This window comes from Pteropus alecto, unplaced genomic scaffold (genome assembly GCF_000325575.1).
Source record: "Pteropus alecto unplaced genomic scaffold, ASM32557v1 scaffold8, whole genome shotgun sequence".
Classification (NCBI taxonomy): domain Eukaryota; kingdom Metazoa; phylum Chordata; class Mammalia; order Chiroptera; family Pteropodidae; genus Pteropus; species Pteropus alecto.
This window is the reverse complement of record NW_006494609.1, coordinates 16,893,450-16,910,222: the sequence shown is the minus strand read 5'-3', so window position 1 is coordinate 16,910,222 and position 16,773 is coordinate 16,893,450. Positions and strand designations below refer to the sequence as shown.

The 16,773-nt window shown below is 51.2% G+C and overlaps 3 protein-coding genes across 5 annotated transcripts in view; 1 reads left to right on the top strand and 2 right to left on the bottom strand.

Annotated features, from left to right (window-relative positions):
* Window positions 1-1,274, bottom strand: part of LOC102892814 (interferon alpha-inducible protein 27, mitochondrial) — a 5,299-nt gene extending 4,025 nt beyond the window's left edge. The window contains exons 1-2 of one of the 2 annotated variants that reach the window (XM_006925553.3): window positions 1,122-1,274; window positions 190-334 (exon numbers count right to left, since the gene is read on the bottom strand). In XM_006925553.3, the coding sequence (XP_006925615.1) occupies window positions 190-298 (109 nt within the window). In that variant the 5' untranslated portion in view covers window positions 299-334; window positions 1,122-1,274. Of the gene's footprint in view, window positions 1-189; window positions 1,074-1,121 lie in introns of those variants that run through there. The other variant, XM_025042076.1, reaches the window with a different exon arrangement.
* A 6,815-nt stretch (window positions 1,275-8,089) lies between these two features.
* Window positions 8,090-15,792, bottom strand: LOC102892564 (interferon alpha-inducible protein 27-like protein 2). 2 transcript variants are annotated; one of them, XM_006925552.3, is made up of 7 exons: window positions 15,462-15,785; window positions 14,062-14,215; window positions 13,483-13,605; window positions 12,896-13,063; window positions 10,053-10,082; window positions 8,877-9,038; window positions 8,090-8,350 (listed from the first exon to the last, which is right to left on the bottom strand). In XM_006925552.3, exons 3-7 carry the CDS (start codon window positions 13,553-13,555, stop codon window positions 8,157-8,159), a joined length of 627 nt encoding a protein of 208 aa, XP_006925614.1. In that variant the 5' UTR covers window positions 13,556-13,605; window positions 14,062-14,215; window positions 15,462-15,785; the 3' UTR covers window positions 8,090-8,156. The 2 variants fall into 2 exon arrangements, with proteins under 2 accessions (XP_006925614.1, XP_024897912.1); XM_025042144.1 differs by lacking the exon at window positions 14,062-14,215 and having other exon boundaries at window positions 15,462-15,792.
* A 286-nt stretch (window positions 15,793-16,078) lies between these two features.
* DDX24 (DEAD-box helicase 24) overlaps window positions 16,079-16,773 on the top strand; it is a 14,876-nt gene continuing 14,181 nt past the window's right edge. Inside the window, 1 exon segment of the mRNA XM_025042143.1 lies at window positions 16,079-16,276. The gene's annotated coding sequence lies outside the window, so the exon portion shown is untranslated.

The window sequence follows — 16,773 nt, the reverse complement described above, 5'->3', positions numbered from 1 at the left end:
CGCTCACCGCGGGGTCCTGCCTCCCTCTGGGCCTTCACAGAGCGAGAGCCAGGGCAGACGCCCAGGGAGAGGGCAGTGCAGGGGAGAGAGGCTGTAGGTTCGCCACCCTGTCCCCCAGCGTGAGTCTCTGAACACAACCTGGTGCCCTCACTCCCCAGCGGCCTCTTCGGCCCTCCCAGGAACACTCACCCACTGATGGCAGTCCTGCCAGGATACTGCTAGAGGCCACCCCGCCGGCATTGGCAAGGCTCACTGACGATATCATCTTGGCGAGGAAAGAGGTCGCGATGCCTTGCATGGTGCACAGAATAACAAGAACTGGGCGGAGCCGAATCTGCACGATAGGTGGCGCTTTGATGGGGGTGCAGACACCAGAATTGGGGTTTACCCACCACCTTGAAAACCACCAGGGGCTCCAGTGGGGATAGGGAGGCTGCTCTGAGCTCGTGGGGGCAGCGTGTCTGGAAAGGGCCCAGGTGTGGGTTTTGGGGTTAGAAAAGACTCGTGACAGCAAGCCGGAGAGAGGGGGGGAGGGATGGATTTTATTTCTCCTTCCCCCAGAAAACGCCGGTGCCCATTCCTTAGATAGTTCTGAAACCCCTAAATCTCCATGGAGCAATTTCAAAAGGACCAGAATTAGGAAATGAGAACCAAATAGGAAATCAGGCGTGCACTGTAGTTGGGTCGCTTTGGGCTCCTGCCCTCAGGCAACCTGCTTGCTAACACAGTGAGAAAGATGAGATGCTCTCCTCGTTTTATAAACGAGGAAACACTGTCTGGCACAGAGTGGGTGAGTGATTCACCCAGGGTCACAAGGCTTTGTATGTCAAAGCGCCAACCAACCCAGACCAGCTGCTTTCAAAGCTTGGCTGGAAGCTCTGATCTGGTTCCTCCCATACTTAACAGTTCTATTGCCCTGCCTATCCCACCCCAACCCAGGCATGGACAAGGCTCACTGTCTCTGGAATCCCAGAGCCCAAGGACGGAGAAGCACTGAGTCTCTTCCCTCCCAAGACCGTCCCCCACCCTTATCCGATGGCAGCCCCCCTAATGAGAAACAAAAGAAAGTTCTGCAAGTGGATCCACAGGGTCTCCCTCCATTCCCTGCACCCACAGCCTACCTGAGGTTGGGGCCACTCTGCCCGTCTTACTCAGAGAAGAGGATTTTCTGGAATGTGAACCAGACCCAGGTGGCCGGAGTTCAGAGCTTCCCGGAGGCGTGGCTCTGGATGCTTTGAACAACATTTTTCCTGAGGGACTCAGCCAGCGAATGCGATAGGTTTCGTTTTTACAGGAAACTGAAACTGAAACTACAGCCATACCGCCCTCCTTTCCCAGCCAAATGGAAAATCGAGTTATCACAGAAATGGAATTTGACCACTGTATCTACTGGTGTCGGTTAATGCAAGATGCTTTGTCATTTAATTCAGAGACGAGCATGTGCTCGCTGCATAATAACACATCTGATCACGGTTACATAATAAAAGGATTGTTGTAGCCGCCAGCCCCTGATAGACACACAGACCACCAGAAACCAGTGAGTTATGGGAAACACACTCTTTATTCAGCCAGCTGGGTCTGCCAGGAGTACGCAGACCCCAAATTAAGCAGCCCCGAAGTGTAGAGGTACAGAGTTTTTAAGCCCTAAACCCCATTCCTCATTCTGTCTGAACACAAAAGTCTATTTTTCTTCTATTTACGACCTGTCAACCCACAGGTCGGTTGTGCAAGTGGGGGTAAGAAGCAGAAAGCTTATTGTTAGAATGTTATATTCCCATGGGTGACAGCCAATGTTCCCACGGGCGATGGTCAAGCAGTAATTTTCCAGCCAGCACAGGATAAATATTAATTTCTAATGGAGACAAGAAGGTGGATTTCAAAATAACATTAATCCTTGCAACAGCCAGATGTTCAGATATTCAAAAGATCTATAGAGAAGGCCCGCCACGCCGGACACTGATCTGGGCACTGTATCGGAGCATAAAGAATTGAGGACTTTTTGGACTTTACAAAGTGGATGCCACGGAAGCCATGACAGTAATCCAACTGATATGTAATGGGAGCACCCTTAGGGTGTGACAGAACCACCCCAAACCAGAAACAACAGCTGCCCTCATAAGACCCCTTTCCGTCCCCAAGCTCTCACCGAGCGCCATTCCGTTTCTCTGCTGCCATTACAGCAGACCGATGAAAGAGACATGTACACTTGCTCTCCTCATGCTCACCTGACGGGGGCTCTTAAAATATGCACTGTGTATAATAATATTTTCAGGCATCCAAAAAGCTATAGATAAAATAATACAACACTTAGATGCCCATCACTCAGCTCAAGAACTCACATGTTACAGGTACAGTTCACACAACCTGAGAATTCCTCCTCGTCCTCAGCCTCCCTTCCCGCACTCCAGAATTTACGGTTGGTTAGTCCCATTCACGGTTTTAGACTCTAACCATAGATGAATGGCTAAGTGCAGAACCTCCCTGGCATTCGTGGAAGGTTCATTGGTATTTCTGCTGTGGTTCAAAGACAGGAAGCAGTAGAATAATGTGCCAAGAACCTTCACTTCCTAACCTTTGCTGAGAGCGGATGCTAAGAAACTATAAAACTAGTTTTAAAAGAAGTAGAAGAATTAATTAGGAGTTGAGATTGGAAAGGAAGAAAAGAGTGAGGGAGAACGAGAGAATGAGAGAGAGCTGGTGGCCCGTGCTTTCCTCCAAGCCCTATGGGGAGAGGAAGGGAGGGGCTCTGCCCACTGGACCTCAGTGGGACCCCTTGGAAAGCTTGACATGAACCCTTGGAATCTGAGGGAAGCGAGGCAGATGTCTGAGTCGGGCCTATCAAGTCTAAAGGGAGGAGACTGTGGCTTGCAGACGCACCTGGGGCAGGAGGGTGAGGAGACCGCTCCTGGGGTCCACTGCCCCGCAGAGCTTGTGCCTGTTTCCTGTTGGCCAGATGTGGCACCAGGCCAGTGGAGCCGGAGGAACTGGCCACCAGGATTGAGGGAATCCAGGAAGCGTGGGATGTTGGAGAGCAGCAGCCAGGACAGAATTGGAGGTGTCCAGCCAGGGGAGGCTCCCCTCGTCAAGGACGCTGCAGTCGGGTGAACCTTGCGGAAGGGAGACCACCATAGCCCGTAAAGAAAGAGTTAGCAGTTTGAATCTTCCCCACCAGAGGGCGCCAAACACAGATTGCAGCAGCACCAACGATGTGGTCTAGACACTTGCTCTGGGGTTGAGTACATTAAGTATTTTAATCCTCACAACAACCACACGAGGTACTTTTATCCTAATTTTATAGACAAGCTAATAAGTCATGCAGAGGGTGCTTTGCTGACTCCCACTTCACCGCTATCTACCTGAGTTCTCTGGACCGTTTCTCTGTCCCTGACACTCCCCAGCCCCACTGCATCCATTGCCTCTTTCTTATGGGGTCTCCACACCTATGCCCGCACCCGTCTTGGCTGCCTCCTTTCGAGACAGCTCAAGCCCCATTGCTTTTCCAAGCTTCCATGCAACTTCCTCAGGCCACCCAGCTCCAAAAGCCCCTCTCCACTTGCTCACTGTGGACCCACGGCCCGAAATGGACTCCGCCAAGCAGGCAACAGACACAGGTCTCAAAGATGTCACACCCCTGCCCCCTGGGGGCTCCAAGAGAAGAACCGAGGAAAGTCAAAGCACCCTCCAGCCCCTCTGTAAAAACTCCATGAGGACGGAAACTTCTGTCTTATTAACCCCAGTGTCACAGCTCTCAGAGCTGGAGTGGACACTCAACAAATATCTGTTGAATGAATTCCTTTTACGGTATCTTTTCCGGTGAGTCTCAAGCCCTCCCTTACTCAGGCTGGATATGGATCCTAGGGGCTGGAAGTCACAGGATTGTTCTGCTCTCTTACAGGAAACCCCGCAGGGCCACAAGCAGCAGCTCTCATTGAAAGTGGGGTCCTTGTCCCCCACTGTTCTCAGCTTTGAAGTTTAAGTTGAGATTTCTCCCAAATAGGAAACCTGTTTGTAACGTACGGCTACACAAGTATTAGTAAAATAGGGAGAAGGCTAAATAAAATGTGGTGTGTTATTACCATGGAATACTAAGCAGTAATTAAAAATAATGAAAAAGATTAATAGGATAGAAAAAGGCCAGCTACAGAAACAATATGTATGAGCTAAAGCAAAACTATATCAATAAAAAAGATAAAACAGCGCTACATAAAATGTTTTCTATGGCGATATCTACATATCTCTATCTCTGTCTCTATTATTTATCTACCTATCTACTTATCATCCATCGATAGAAATCATTTTAAAGGGACATGGAAATATATCTATCAAATTGTAGCAGAGCTTCTGGGAATGTGAGTGAAAGACTGTGATAATGGGGGAAAATGGCTATCAGATCCAAGGAGACTTTAGCCTTATCCATAGTAACTCAGATTTTTAAGAGAGGAACATATTTGAATATTTCTTAGGTATTTTTTTTTAAATGAGCTTTATTCTTTAGAGCAGTTGAAGGTTCACGACAAAATTTGGTTCACAGCAGAGATTCTCCCTGTCCTCCCTTCCCCCACATAGGTAAATTCTCCCCAGTTATCAACATCCACTACGTTAGGTAAACCTAAACGCAATAAAATGTTGGTTTTCATTAGAAAATAATGCAATCCCGTTTCGCAAAATTAAAAAATAAAAAGACAAAAACCTACCAACGGCGTGCCTTCAGACTCCGCAGCCTCTTCCCTCATCCCTGACGTTGGAAGATTTTAAAAAGCCAGAGGAAAAAATAAAAATAAAAATAAATAAATAAGCCAGAGAAAGGCACAGCCCACCTGGCCAAGGGACTGCTTTGTTTTCCCACTAGAGCGCTGGAGCCTCGGTCCTCCCTCTGAGGACCACCCTCATGCTGTCACTCTTTGTCCATGCCTGTCCTCCTTGAAACAGGAACCACTTCTTTTTCGGGCACTCGAGCCCTTCCCCTGCTCCTGGGCTGGTCCAGGCCTTGGGCTCTCCTCCCAGCCTCCGAAGGTGAGCCCAGCATGGCCGAAAGCCATCATCACATCTCCTGTCTTAGACCAAAGTAATCGGTGTAGGGATGAATAGATGACTGCATTTAAGATACTAACGGAAACATTTAGCAGAGGTACTCGGGAAAGAAGTTTCCTTGCTCTTTAGTAGAAGGTTCATGGAAAATGCTCTTTTTGCGGGGGAAGACACATGAATAAAGAAGCAGGTATCCTCACAGCACCTGCTAATAGCCTTTTTTTAACCATGAGAGTTGGCAGCCACAGGATCAAGGTGATAGAAAGCAGAGGAGGGATAGAAAAAAACAGGTCCTTGGTATTAATTAGTGTTGAGCTGCTGAATCAAACTTTGCCTGAAGCCCACTTACCTTTGTAATTTTCAGTTCTGTAAGCCAATAAAGTCCCTTGAACTCCAAGACAATTATAGTCAAGTCTCTATTACTTATAACTATATAATCTTAAATAAAACAGCATCTCCTCCAGGAAGCCTTCCGAGATAGCTACAATTTAGAATTAATCTCTACCTTCTCTGTCTCTCATGCCACATAGCTTGATCCTCTCAACATATCGCATACATCGTGTTGTGTTATCAATTAGCATTGGTGAGTAACAACCAACCACAAAATGTAGTGACTTAAAAAGTATTTATTTATCTCTTGATTCAGTGGGTCAGCGATTTAGGCAGATGGTTCTTCTGGTCTCAGCTGGGCTCCCTCGTAGATCCACAGTCAGCTGTGAGCTGGCTTCTTGGATCTCAGCTGGGCTCATTGACGTGTCTGGAGCCTTATCTGGAATAATGGGCAAACTCCATTTGGCCAGCATGTGTTTATTGTCCTCCAGCAGGCCGGCCCAGACTCAGAGGGAGAACAAACAAACCCTGCCTCTTGGTTAGAGGGTGTGTCCACATGAAGAGGGCTAGGTCGGGACTCCCGTGGTAGAAGCCTCACAGCATCCATGGCTTCACTTTTCCTTGCCGGCTTAACAGTAGATTGTTCCCAGCGGCTTGGAACGTTCCCTGCCATAGAAAATTGCCCTGAAACTAACGATTAATACCTTTATGCTGACTGATCACAATCCTTCTGGTCTAGTATTCTTTCCAGACTACTCCCATCTTTGTTCCTGGGTTGCCGACGCCACCGGAGGACCATGTTGCCGGAGGGATGGCTCTGTGAGGCGTGGCAGACCCTCGGAACCACCACATAGCCCCTGGAATCATGCCCGGATTTTCCCTTAAATACCCTAAGCTGGACTGAGAAAATAAGGCAGTTTTTGAAAAATGTTTACCTGCTGCCTTCTCAGTTTCCCGGTGCTCTGATAATAAACGCTTATTCTAAATCTCCTGACTCCTGAGCAGTGCGGGCAGCACGAACCCCCAACGCGGTTGTCTGGGGTTGCACAGACACATCGAAAGGACAGGGGTGCAGGGCGGGGTGGAGAACGTGGTCATTTCTGTAATCGACCTCGTGTCCCTTAGCACGGTTAGCTGCGTGCTTGCCTGGCCCCCCAACACTGCACACCCTGGGTAGAGAAGGACCCCTCTAATTGACTGCAGCCACAGGGCCCAGGATAGAGCCCTTGAGACCAGCTGGGAGCTGTAGGAGTGAGCTGAGGCAGCACCCAAGGGAGAGAGAGAGCCCGGTGTGGCAGGGCCACTGAAGGAAGAATGGGTGTGAAGGCCAGAGTGTGCTGAGGTGCTGGGACCAATGGTTTGAGGTCTGAGAATCAAAGCCTAAAGTGGAAATGGCCCGCCAGAAGCTGGCCATCGGTTTATCTGCATGGCAGGCAGGTGGCGGATGTCAGGTCAGTGTACACAAAACACCTGGCGCCTGGTTTAGGGCTGGGCACATAGTGGGCCTCTGGAAGTGAGTGATCTGCATTGGCCCGCCTCTCAGGAGCCCCACTAGGAAAAGTGTGGATGAAATAAAGGGGTCCTACGGAGGGTAACCTCACAGGGTCATCTGATCATAAATTCCTAACTGCGCAGGTGGTGGCGGTCAGACTCCAGGCCTCTAACTTCTTAGTAAAAGGTCTACCTTTGCCTTAAGCCAGCCCCGTTCACTGTGTCTGTGCATCTAGGGCTACACGCCTTTGGAGTAACCACCCTCAAGAGAGCATAGGATCGCATCGATTGTCCTGTAATCCAGCGGTTCCCAACCTTTCTGGCACCAGGGACCAGTGCTCCTATAAAATCTAATGCTTGATGACCTGAAGTGGAGCAGAGGTGAGGTGGTGACGCTAGCCCTGGGGAGCGGCTGCAGATACAGATGAAGCTTCGCTCCTTCACCGGCCGCTCTCCTGCTGTGCCGCCTGGTTCCTAACAGGCCACAGACGGGTAGCAGTCAGTGGCCTGGGGGTTGGGGACCCCTGCTGTGACCTAATCCCTGCCTTGCCCTTGTTTTTTCTCACTTCCCTGTAATCTTCCTCATGTTCCCTCTTTAACTCCAAGTGCACAGAGGAAACTGAGAAACTGTTATTCTCTGGAGCATCTGAGATCTTGCTCCTTGGCATGTATCAGTGTGACGCAAATAAATATAAAAATTCTCTACAGGTTTGGCCATGTCTTACACGGACAGGAAGGAGAGGCTGTCCATCCTTGCAGGCTCTGGTCATTCCCTCCTGGGGCTGAGGACCAATGGGGACAGAGTTCCCTGGAGAGATAGAGCTTCTCCACTTGCCTAGAGAACCCCAAGGGCCACCGGGACAGGCAGACACAGAGTTGCTGAACTTCTAGAATCATGATACAGCCAGACCCTGAAACTTGGGTAGGGAGAGGAGGGGTCAATAATGCCTGAGGATAAAGGGCTTGGTAGCTGAAGGTCAATGGCTCAAACGGTGAACCCCCAGAGTCAAGCCATCCTATCACACTGGCTCTGGCTGAGATCTGTGAAGACACTTGGTCCAAGTCCCCATCTGAAGAACAGCAAACTGAGGCTCAAAGGGGAGACATGACCTTATCAGTGTCCCAAGTGACACACAGGACTGCAAAAAGACCTGGCTTCGTCACGGAGGTTACCCGGCGCTCATTCCTATGGAGCCCTGCACCCTGCCCTGTCCATGAGGACGTCGCGTGGACACTTGGGAAAGGTCACAGCATCTCATCTTTATTTCTTATCCTTCTCTGAACAATTTTGGGAAGCAAGGGGCTTCTCATTTGGGCTTTGGAGGGTCACCTCCAACATTGGGGTCCTTTGCTTCAGCCTTGGGTCCATCTGGAGGAGGGGAAGAGGATGACGCCTTTGAATACCCAAACCAGCCTCCGAGAAATGACCCAGCCAAGCCTCCGAGAGATGACCCAGCCATGCCCAGGAGGATGTTGGATGACTTGGAGAGTCCAGCTGCCCCTGGAGGAGAAGAGAGGGTGAGAGCACAAGGGGACAGGCAGCCCCAGCAGCTCCTGGCAAGAGTGTGGGGTCAGAGACCCCAGGGACGCTCAGGAGGCCAGAGGCCCCGACATCCTACTCCGGCTCCCTCTACTTCCTAACACCCCAGGATCTCTGCTTTGGGCAGGGGCTGCCCAGAGGGGAGACATGAACTCTGGATGAACCCACCAGTCACAGGGCAGACCCTTTGAGAAATGACGGGCCACCTCGCCTTCCACAGGATGAGGCTGGGGCCCCGATGGGTGAGGGGACCTGCCCAGGGTTTGTAAGGCTGACTGAGAATGCACACCTTCTGGGCTGCACCCCGGTCCTGCCATCCCCACCCCCAACCAGAAGAGGAGACAGTGGGGGAGAGACAAAGACCAGGGACACTGAGGACCACGGAACTGGAGGGAGAGCACAGGCCCTCCCTCGGGCTGAGCCTCTGCGCTGAATCCTGTCCTGGCTCTGGTCCACCTCCCCCACCCCTCCTGGCCAGGACACTTACCCGCAGACTGTAGAGTGGCCACCAGGCTGCCGGCCGGAACTCCGCCCCCGTTGGCGATGGCAGTAGCTGACATCATCTTGGCCGCTAAGGAAGAGGCCGCAATTCCTGCCCCGGTGAAGCCCGCCGCGGTCAGCAACACGGGCACAGACCCCACGGCCACGACTGCGGAGAAAAGGAGCTTAAGCTTGGTCCCATGGGACGGTCTCCCCCAGCTCTCCCTGACATCTTCCTGGGCGGGGAACTAGGGGCCTGCTTTGTTCTTGTGAGAGCCACAGGGCGGAGACAGGGACCCGACGCAAAGGAAGGTTGTAGACGTGGACACAAGTGAGGGGACAGGCTCCCAGGAGGACAATCCCAGACCTGTTCGGGCCCCTGTTTTGCTGGGACACCTGGAGGGCTCACTGCCTTCCCCGGGCCTCCGCTGCACTTTCGTAAAATAAATTCAACTGAAACAAGCAGTGGTCTCCAAGCTTCCCCTTTCGGCAGGGGAAATAGTGTCTCCCCTAAGCACAGGGTGCTCAGAAGAGAACATCGGAGCTGCTCTTTTGAAGAGGGGATGGGTGGGGTTTTCCGGGCTCTGCAGCAGTGTTTGCAGGGGTGGGGGGTGGGGTCCCCCCAGAGCAGCGCAGTCCTAGAACATCCTTCAACAACAGAAATGTTCTGTATCTGCACTATCCAATACCGTAGCCACATGTGGCTACTGAGCATTGACATGTGGCTAATGTGACAGAAAAGTCTGTTTCCTTTCACTCTGGCCACTGTATTGGAGGACGCTGCCCTAAAGCACAGCTAGAAACCTCTGGGCTCATCGGATGAGGGTTTGTAAAATGGTTCCAGGGAACCAGACCCAGCTCAGCTTATACATTCCCAACAGCCACCAGGAGGATGTGACCGGCCCTGCTTTCTAGGCCCCATGGGAATCAGACTCGGACAGATCAAATGGCTCGCCCAAGATTGACCCGTTTGTACTTGGGGGAAGCTGAGATTGGACCTGGGGTGCTGTTAACGGTTTTGCTTTGGTTTCTGCGCTCTAAAGCTCACTCCGTGTCCTCCACTTCTGTCCCCTGTGCCTGCATCTGGGGGTCGAAGGAACCCTGGGCTTGGTCAAGGCTGGTTACTCAGAGGCCCAGGGCCAGGGGCAGACGGGGTTTTGAACCTCTTCCCAGAGAGACTCACCTCCTCCAGTAACTGCTGCAGCAACCGTGGCTGGAGACAAAGAGAAAGTCTGTGAGTGCACTGCCCCGGCCTCCCACTGCGTCCCCCTCTGCTGTCACAGCGAGAACTGGAATCGGAGGCGAGAACAGCCCCTGCCTGCTTTCCAGGGAAAGGCTGAATCCTGAGCACGCACAGGTGGACGGAGCATGGCCCTGTACCGCTCCAGATGGGAAGGGTGCCACCTTGAAAAGGCTCCATGCTGCTCTTTGAAGCTACAAGGCAATGTTGTCCTCCATCTCCTCTGCTGGATTTTGAGCTCTCTAAAGTCCAGGGCCAAGCCTCATTCACTGCTGCTTCCCCCGGTGCCAGGCACAGGCCTGTGAGCAAGAAGGCGCTGAGGATTTCAGAGAAAGAAGTATGGACCAAGAGAGCACCTTTGTGCATGAACATGCAACGGTCTGAATGTTTGTGTTCCCCCAAATTCATATGTTGAAACCTAATGCCCAATGTGATGGTAGCAGGAGGTGGGAGGTGATTAGTTCACAAGGACAGAGCCCTCGTGATTGAGATTGTAAGAGAGACTCCAGAGAGCCGCTTCGTTCCTTCCCCTCATGAAGTTACAGTGGAAAGATGGCCATCGAGGAGGCAGGCTCACACCAGACACGAATCTGCTGGTGTCTTGATCTTAGATCTCCCACACTCCAGAACCATGAGAACCAAATTGCTGTTGTTTATAAGCTACCAGTCCACCGCATTTCATTAGAGCAGCCCTAATCAGCTAAGACAGGACACAATCAACAGAGTGGAAAGGCAACCTACGGAATGAAAGAAAAGATTTCTAAAGCATATATCTGATAAGATGTTAGTATTCAGAATGTGTAACAAATTCCTACAACAACAAAATACCCAAATAACCCAATTTAAAAAATGGGCAAAGAATTCGAACAGATATTTCTCCAAGAAGATATACAAATGGCCACTAAACATGAAAAGATACTCAACATCTCCAGTCATCAGGGAAATACAAATTAACACCACGATGAGATATCATTTCATACTCATTACTATAGCTACTATAAAAAAAGAAAGAAATAACAGGGGTTGGCTAAGATGTAGAGAAAGTAGAACATTTATATGCTGATGGTGGAAATATAAAATGATGTAGCAGCTATGGACAACAGTATAGCAATTCCTCAAAACATTAAAAATGGAGTACCATATGATCCGGCAATCCCAATTCTCGTATAATCCCAAAGAAACTGAAAGCAGGATCTTAAAGAGATACCTGTAACCTATGTTCATAGCAGCATTTTTCACAATAACCAAGACGTGGAAGCAATCCAAGTATCCATAGATGGATAAATGGAGAAACAAAATGTGGTATCTACATACAACGGAATATTATTCAGCCTTAAAAAGGAAGAAAATTCTGACACATGGGTGAACCTGGGAGACATTATGCTAAGTGAAATAAGCCAGTTACAAAAAAACTGGCTTATTTCAAGTATTTGCTCATCATGCAAATACTATATGATCCCACCATAGATGAAAAAAAGGGGTCCTATGGAAAGTAAACTCACAGGGTGATCTGATTATAATTCCTAACTGGGCAGGTGGTAGGTGGTCACGCCTCAGGCCTATAACTTCTGCAGTGAAAGGTTTTCAGCGGGCCTGTCCACTGTTCTTGGGCACCTAGGTTAACACACCTTTGAAATACCAGAAGTGACACCCCTAGAGGGGGCAGTGACCCTCAAGAGAGCACATGATCTTGTTAACTATCCTGTACTCCGATCCCCGCCTCGCTCCCTCCCACCTCCACGTCATCTTCCTTCCATCCCCTGCTTAATCTCAAATGTATAAAAGAAGCTGTGAAACTTATTTTCCGGGGCATTTGAGATCCTGCTCCCTGACTTAAGTCCTAAGTTTGGCTCAAACAAACTCATAAAAATTCTCCACAGGCTTGGACATTTCTTACGTTGACACCACTTATGTGAAGTCCCCAGAGTAGTCACATTCGTAGAGACAGAAAGTTGAATGGTGGTTGCCAGGGGCTGGGGGAGGAAGGAGTGGGCAGATATTGTTTAATGAGTACAGAGGTTCGGTTTTGCAAGGTAAAGTTCTGGAGATTGGTTTTATGACAGTGCAAATGTACTTAACACTATGGAACTGTAGACTTAAAAATGTCACATTGGCAAATTTTATGTTGTACATAATTCGTCACAACTAAAAATAAATAAATAAATAATAGAGTGCACCTTTTGCTGTCCTGTCCCTGGGCTGGACCCACTTCCGGGTGAGACTGCTCTGCTAAGATGTGCCCTTGGAGGAAATAAGCAACCAGGCCCTGGGTATCAAGGGAGGAGCAGGACTAAAGAAACGAAACTCACCCAGGCTTTGGGTGCGGTGGGGCCAGCAGGTCAGGGCACTGGCAGTGGACTGTAACTGGCAAGGGGCTGGGCCTGAGCCAGCGCTTGCCAGCTGCCCAGGGGCCTGAGCGGCTGACCTTTGTGCAGAGAGTGAGCCAGGGTGAACGGTCTTTGTACCAGCTAATCAGATGTGACCTAGCGCTGGGAGACCCAGAGAGTGACATAATCCTACCCCTGCACTTAGAAACAACCCGATCAAGACCCAGAGAGGTCACGTGACTGGTTCTGGGTCACTTGGCAAGTAGGCAGCAGAACCAGGACCTGAAGCACAGCCCCTCTGACTGCAGCATCGTTCACGTCATCCCCCCTATTCTGACAAAGTGGGTGGAGTAGAGATGCCACCAGGAACGAGTACCTTAATGCTGACGACTGAGAAGGCTGAGCTGAGCAGTGAGGGTGGGGTGAGGGCTGGTGGACTGGAGCCCAGGGACCAGTTACCTGCTATGCAGGAGGGATTCCAGTGTTCGCCTTTGGGCGTGCCTGTGGGCGTGCCTTTGGGCGTGCCTGTGGAGCCGGAGCCATCTCCATCGGACTCTGAAGGGAGCCCCTGTAGGGGCTCCTCAGGAGTAGAATCAGCAGAGGATGACTGGGAGGGTTCATCTTCCTCTGGAAGAGAAGCAGAGAGGAGGACACTCAGGGTGGGCAGCTGTGGGACCACAGGCCAAGGCTCTAGGCCCCCAAGGAGGGCATGAGGCCCCGAGGTCCCCCCATAGTACCCTCTGCTATTTCCTGAAGCACCCGGAACTCTGATAGGGGGAGGGTACATCAGTGGCAGCTGAGCTTAGAGGTGATGGGAACATTTGGAGATAAATTCAAGTTGAAGACAGAGAGAGAGAGAGAGACCTCACCACCTGCTGGGAGGTCCCTCATTTCACAGAGGGGCAGGCCGAGGCCCAGAAGGGCAGAGATTTGCCCAGAATATCTTAGTGGTAGCTCCAGGCCAGAACTCAGTCCCCTCTGCCCTGGACCATGCACCCCAAGCCCCGGGCCACCTCCCCCTCCAGCACCTCCCTGAGGGCACTCACCATTCGACTGAAACTCCTGCAGGAAGGTGTCAGTGGCAACTCCTTCCCCGCTCTCTATGGCTTTAGCTGACATCTTGGTGGCAGTGTGGGAACACTTGGTACACAGCCCACGGTTACTACAATCTGCCCCAGAAAAAGAGTGTGAAAACTAGAAGTGCTGGGCCCGATTTGTGATGGACTGCAGTATGGATGGGGGCGCCTCTCTGTTGCCCTGAGCCCTGCCCTCTGTCCTATGGCAGTCTGTGGGCCACTTCAACACACCCCTCAAATCCACACGGACTTTTTAAGTTAATGACTTTGCTGGGCTCCCTGATGTCCAGGGTTCTATTCATCTCTAATATTCCATCCCTGATCCCTGACCACTGCCCCCTACCCAGCTTAAGTCTTACGGTTTGAGAGTAACCTGGGTTGGGACAAGACATTGCTCCCAAAGTCTCAGGGTAAATGTGGGCTCAAACTCCTTCCCAGCACAGTCACCTCTGATCTCAGTGACAGTAGCCCTGGAAGGCAGTCAAGAGGGATCCCTTGAATGGAGCCCTGTTGCTCCCTCCCTTTCCCACTTCCCAGGCCCCTGCCTACCTTGGGAGGTAATTGCCTGATAACACAGAGCAGAGTTTGAAGTCCTGTCCTTACTGAGGCTGGCTGCTGAGGATTTCAGCAGGCTAAATAGTCGCACCCTGGATGACGTGGAACCCCATCAAATTGTGGCAGCGGAGGTGGAGCTAACTGCTTCCTATAAAGGTTGAAGGTTTTTCAGTGTCACAGGTGACCTCGCACAGATCACCGGTCTTGGTCGGTCACGCCCCTTACGGCCCGCCAACCAATCAAAATACACTTTCCTTGTGTAGAACGAACAGGAAGAAGTATAAGATGCCTAACACTCTGCTCGGGGCTCAGCCTTTAGATGAGAATCCCCCCAGCCTGAGCCGGCACCAATAAACGCTACTTCCTGTTTATTGTCTCGGTGTCCCGGCTCTCTGTCCAAGCATCCAGCAACAAAATGAACCGGCTGGGTCATTCTCATTTTAGGCTCATAGCCACAGAGACTTCACCTTTACCTTGCTAATGTGAGCATGGGGTGAGTGTAGGCTGCTCTTCAGGATAATCTAATTCCAACATATCCCAATGCACCATGGATGGTACTAAGCTTTTCTAATACCCTGATGGTGGCTGTCTGATTTGCATGGCAACAGGGGAAAGCTTGGGTTAAGTCAGAGGAAATGTCCGCCTAAACCAAGGCATATTTAGAACCCTCACTCTCAGGGAGGGAGTCAATATAATCAATTTTCTAGTCTTTCACTGGTTGAAAATTCCGGTGGATTGCTCCAGACTCCTTTGGAAGTTGCCTTGGGTATTGTTTAGAACACACAGCAAATGCTGCTACTTGGGTTCTTGCAGGTGAACCCAAATGTCTTTTCACATATTTTGATCCCACAAGGGCATATTCATGGTCATGTACCCCTTTGCTTCCCATTGTCCAAGCCACAAGGTAAATCCTTTTAGAAGTCCTACTGTCAGTGCAAAAGGTTAACAGTCAGGGCTCACTCTCCAAGTGTGTAACTGACCCACAGGAGACAGGAAACTGTCCTGCCATGCAGGAACATGCAGCCCTTTCTTTCTCACTCTGCCATCAGGAACAGCTCTGGTCTCTTGCCATCAGACTTCAAGCATCACTTGGGCATAGGCTCTATGCTACCTAGACTCTCGGGGACACACTGGCAAGTTCTCCCAAGAGATGAGTTAAGCCCCATTCCATAGTGGGGAGGCTCACTTGACCTGGGCTTGGTGAATTCCCCCATTGTCCTTTAGGACTTTCCAAGGTGATCAGACACAGTGTATGGGAAAGGTTTCCCAGATGGTCCCATGACACCCACATAAAAAAGTGATTACCTACTGGGAAGCTGGTTTCTTTATATAAAGCAAAGGAGCCAGTTTAGCGTGGTGATTAAAGCCTGGGTTTTAGAGTCAGGTGGACCTACCTTAACCATCAGCAAACAATAAACGAGGCAGGAAAAAATTACGGAAAATAGCACCTCCAATAGTCTTCTGGTTGGGTTGTAAATTAAATGCTAAAACGTTCGCAAGTCTCCAAGCACACAGTATTTACTCAACACGTGGAGAGCCACTGCACTAATACTAGACCAAGAACGCAGAAAACGTCGGTTCCCGAGCATGAGTTGGCGTAGAGCCCTTTCGGCTGGAGCACAGCGACCCTCACTGGACCCTCCTGCTCCCTAATCCCGGAAAGAGCACGGTCCGAGCAGCCTGTTCCTGCTCTCCACTTCCGCACAGCACAAGCCGGCCATCCCGTGCGGCAGCGAATCAGGTGGCGGCGTCTAGAATGGGGGCGGGACTTCCTGCCGCAGCGCGCCCGCGTGCTGGATCGTAAGCCCCGCCCCGGAACTGCGGTCGGCGCTGCAGCTGAGGGCCCGCTGAGTGGTTTTCTGGGGCGGCAGCTGAGCAGGCGTCCGAGTGAGCTGAGGCGGTGTCTCCACATGGTGCGTGCCGGAGCTGGAGCGGGGCTGGGCGGGCACCAGAGAGGAGCTGGGGGAGGGCTCCCGGGCGCCCATCGCAGGCCTCTCCAGGCCACTAGGTCTCGCTCCGGTCGAGAGAGGGCGGCCGCTCGCCGGGTCAAGCAGCCTGCCGGCCTCACACCGGAGCCCCTTCTGTGGGCATCAAGGCTCGGCGGCCTCGGCTTCTCCGTGTGCTCGAGGCGCTATCGCCAGTCGCGGGGCCTGGCGCAGCGAGGAGAAGGGATCCCGCTTGCTCTGCAGGTCGCACTCCGCGTCCCCATGTGCGTGACCATCCCCCACGTCCGTTGTTGAATTCAGGTGGTTTGTGTCGGTGGGCGAACCTTCCTGCGTGCGGCCGTGCTCGCCTCGCGAGGCGCCACGCTCATGGGTTTTGGACGTGCGTCACTTGTTTTGTATTTGCGTAAGGATCCAATGAGACACCTGAGGCTAACAGCAGTAGGCCCACCACAGACTCAGAGCTGGAGAGTGGTGATCGGGTTTTGCATCGAGATTCACCTTTGTCTTTTCCACAGGGTCTGTTTTTCTTAGCCTTTCTGAAAAAGGAGAACATCGATCGAGTTTCACTCAAACTACTCGTGCTTGAATGGTTTTTAAGTCACTTAAAATGTAATGGATAAGCTGGACGAGTTTTAAGCCGTTTGTCAAAGGCCAGAATGGTGGAACAGGCCCTTGCCCTCCCGGGGCAAGACTTGAGAAGAAAGATAGCTCTTTTCACTTTTAATAAAGCTGGCCCCCTCAGCCCCCAGTACCACCCTCC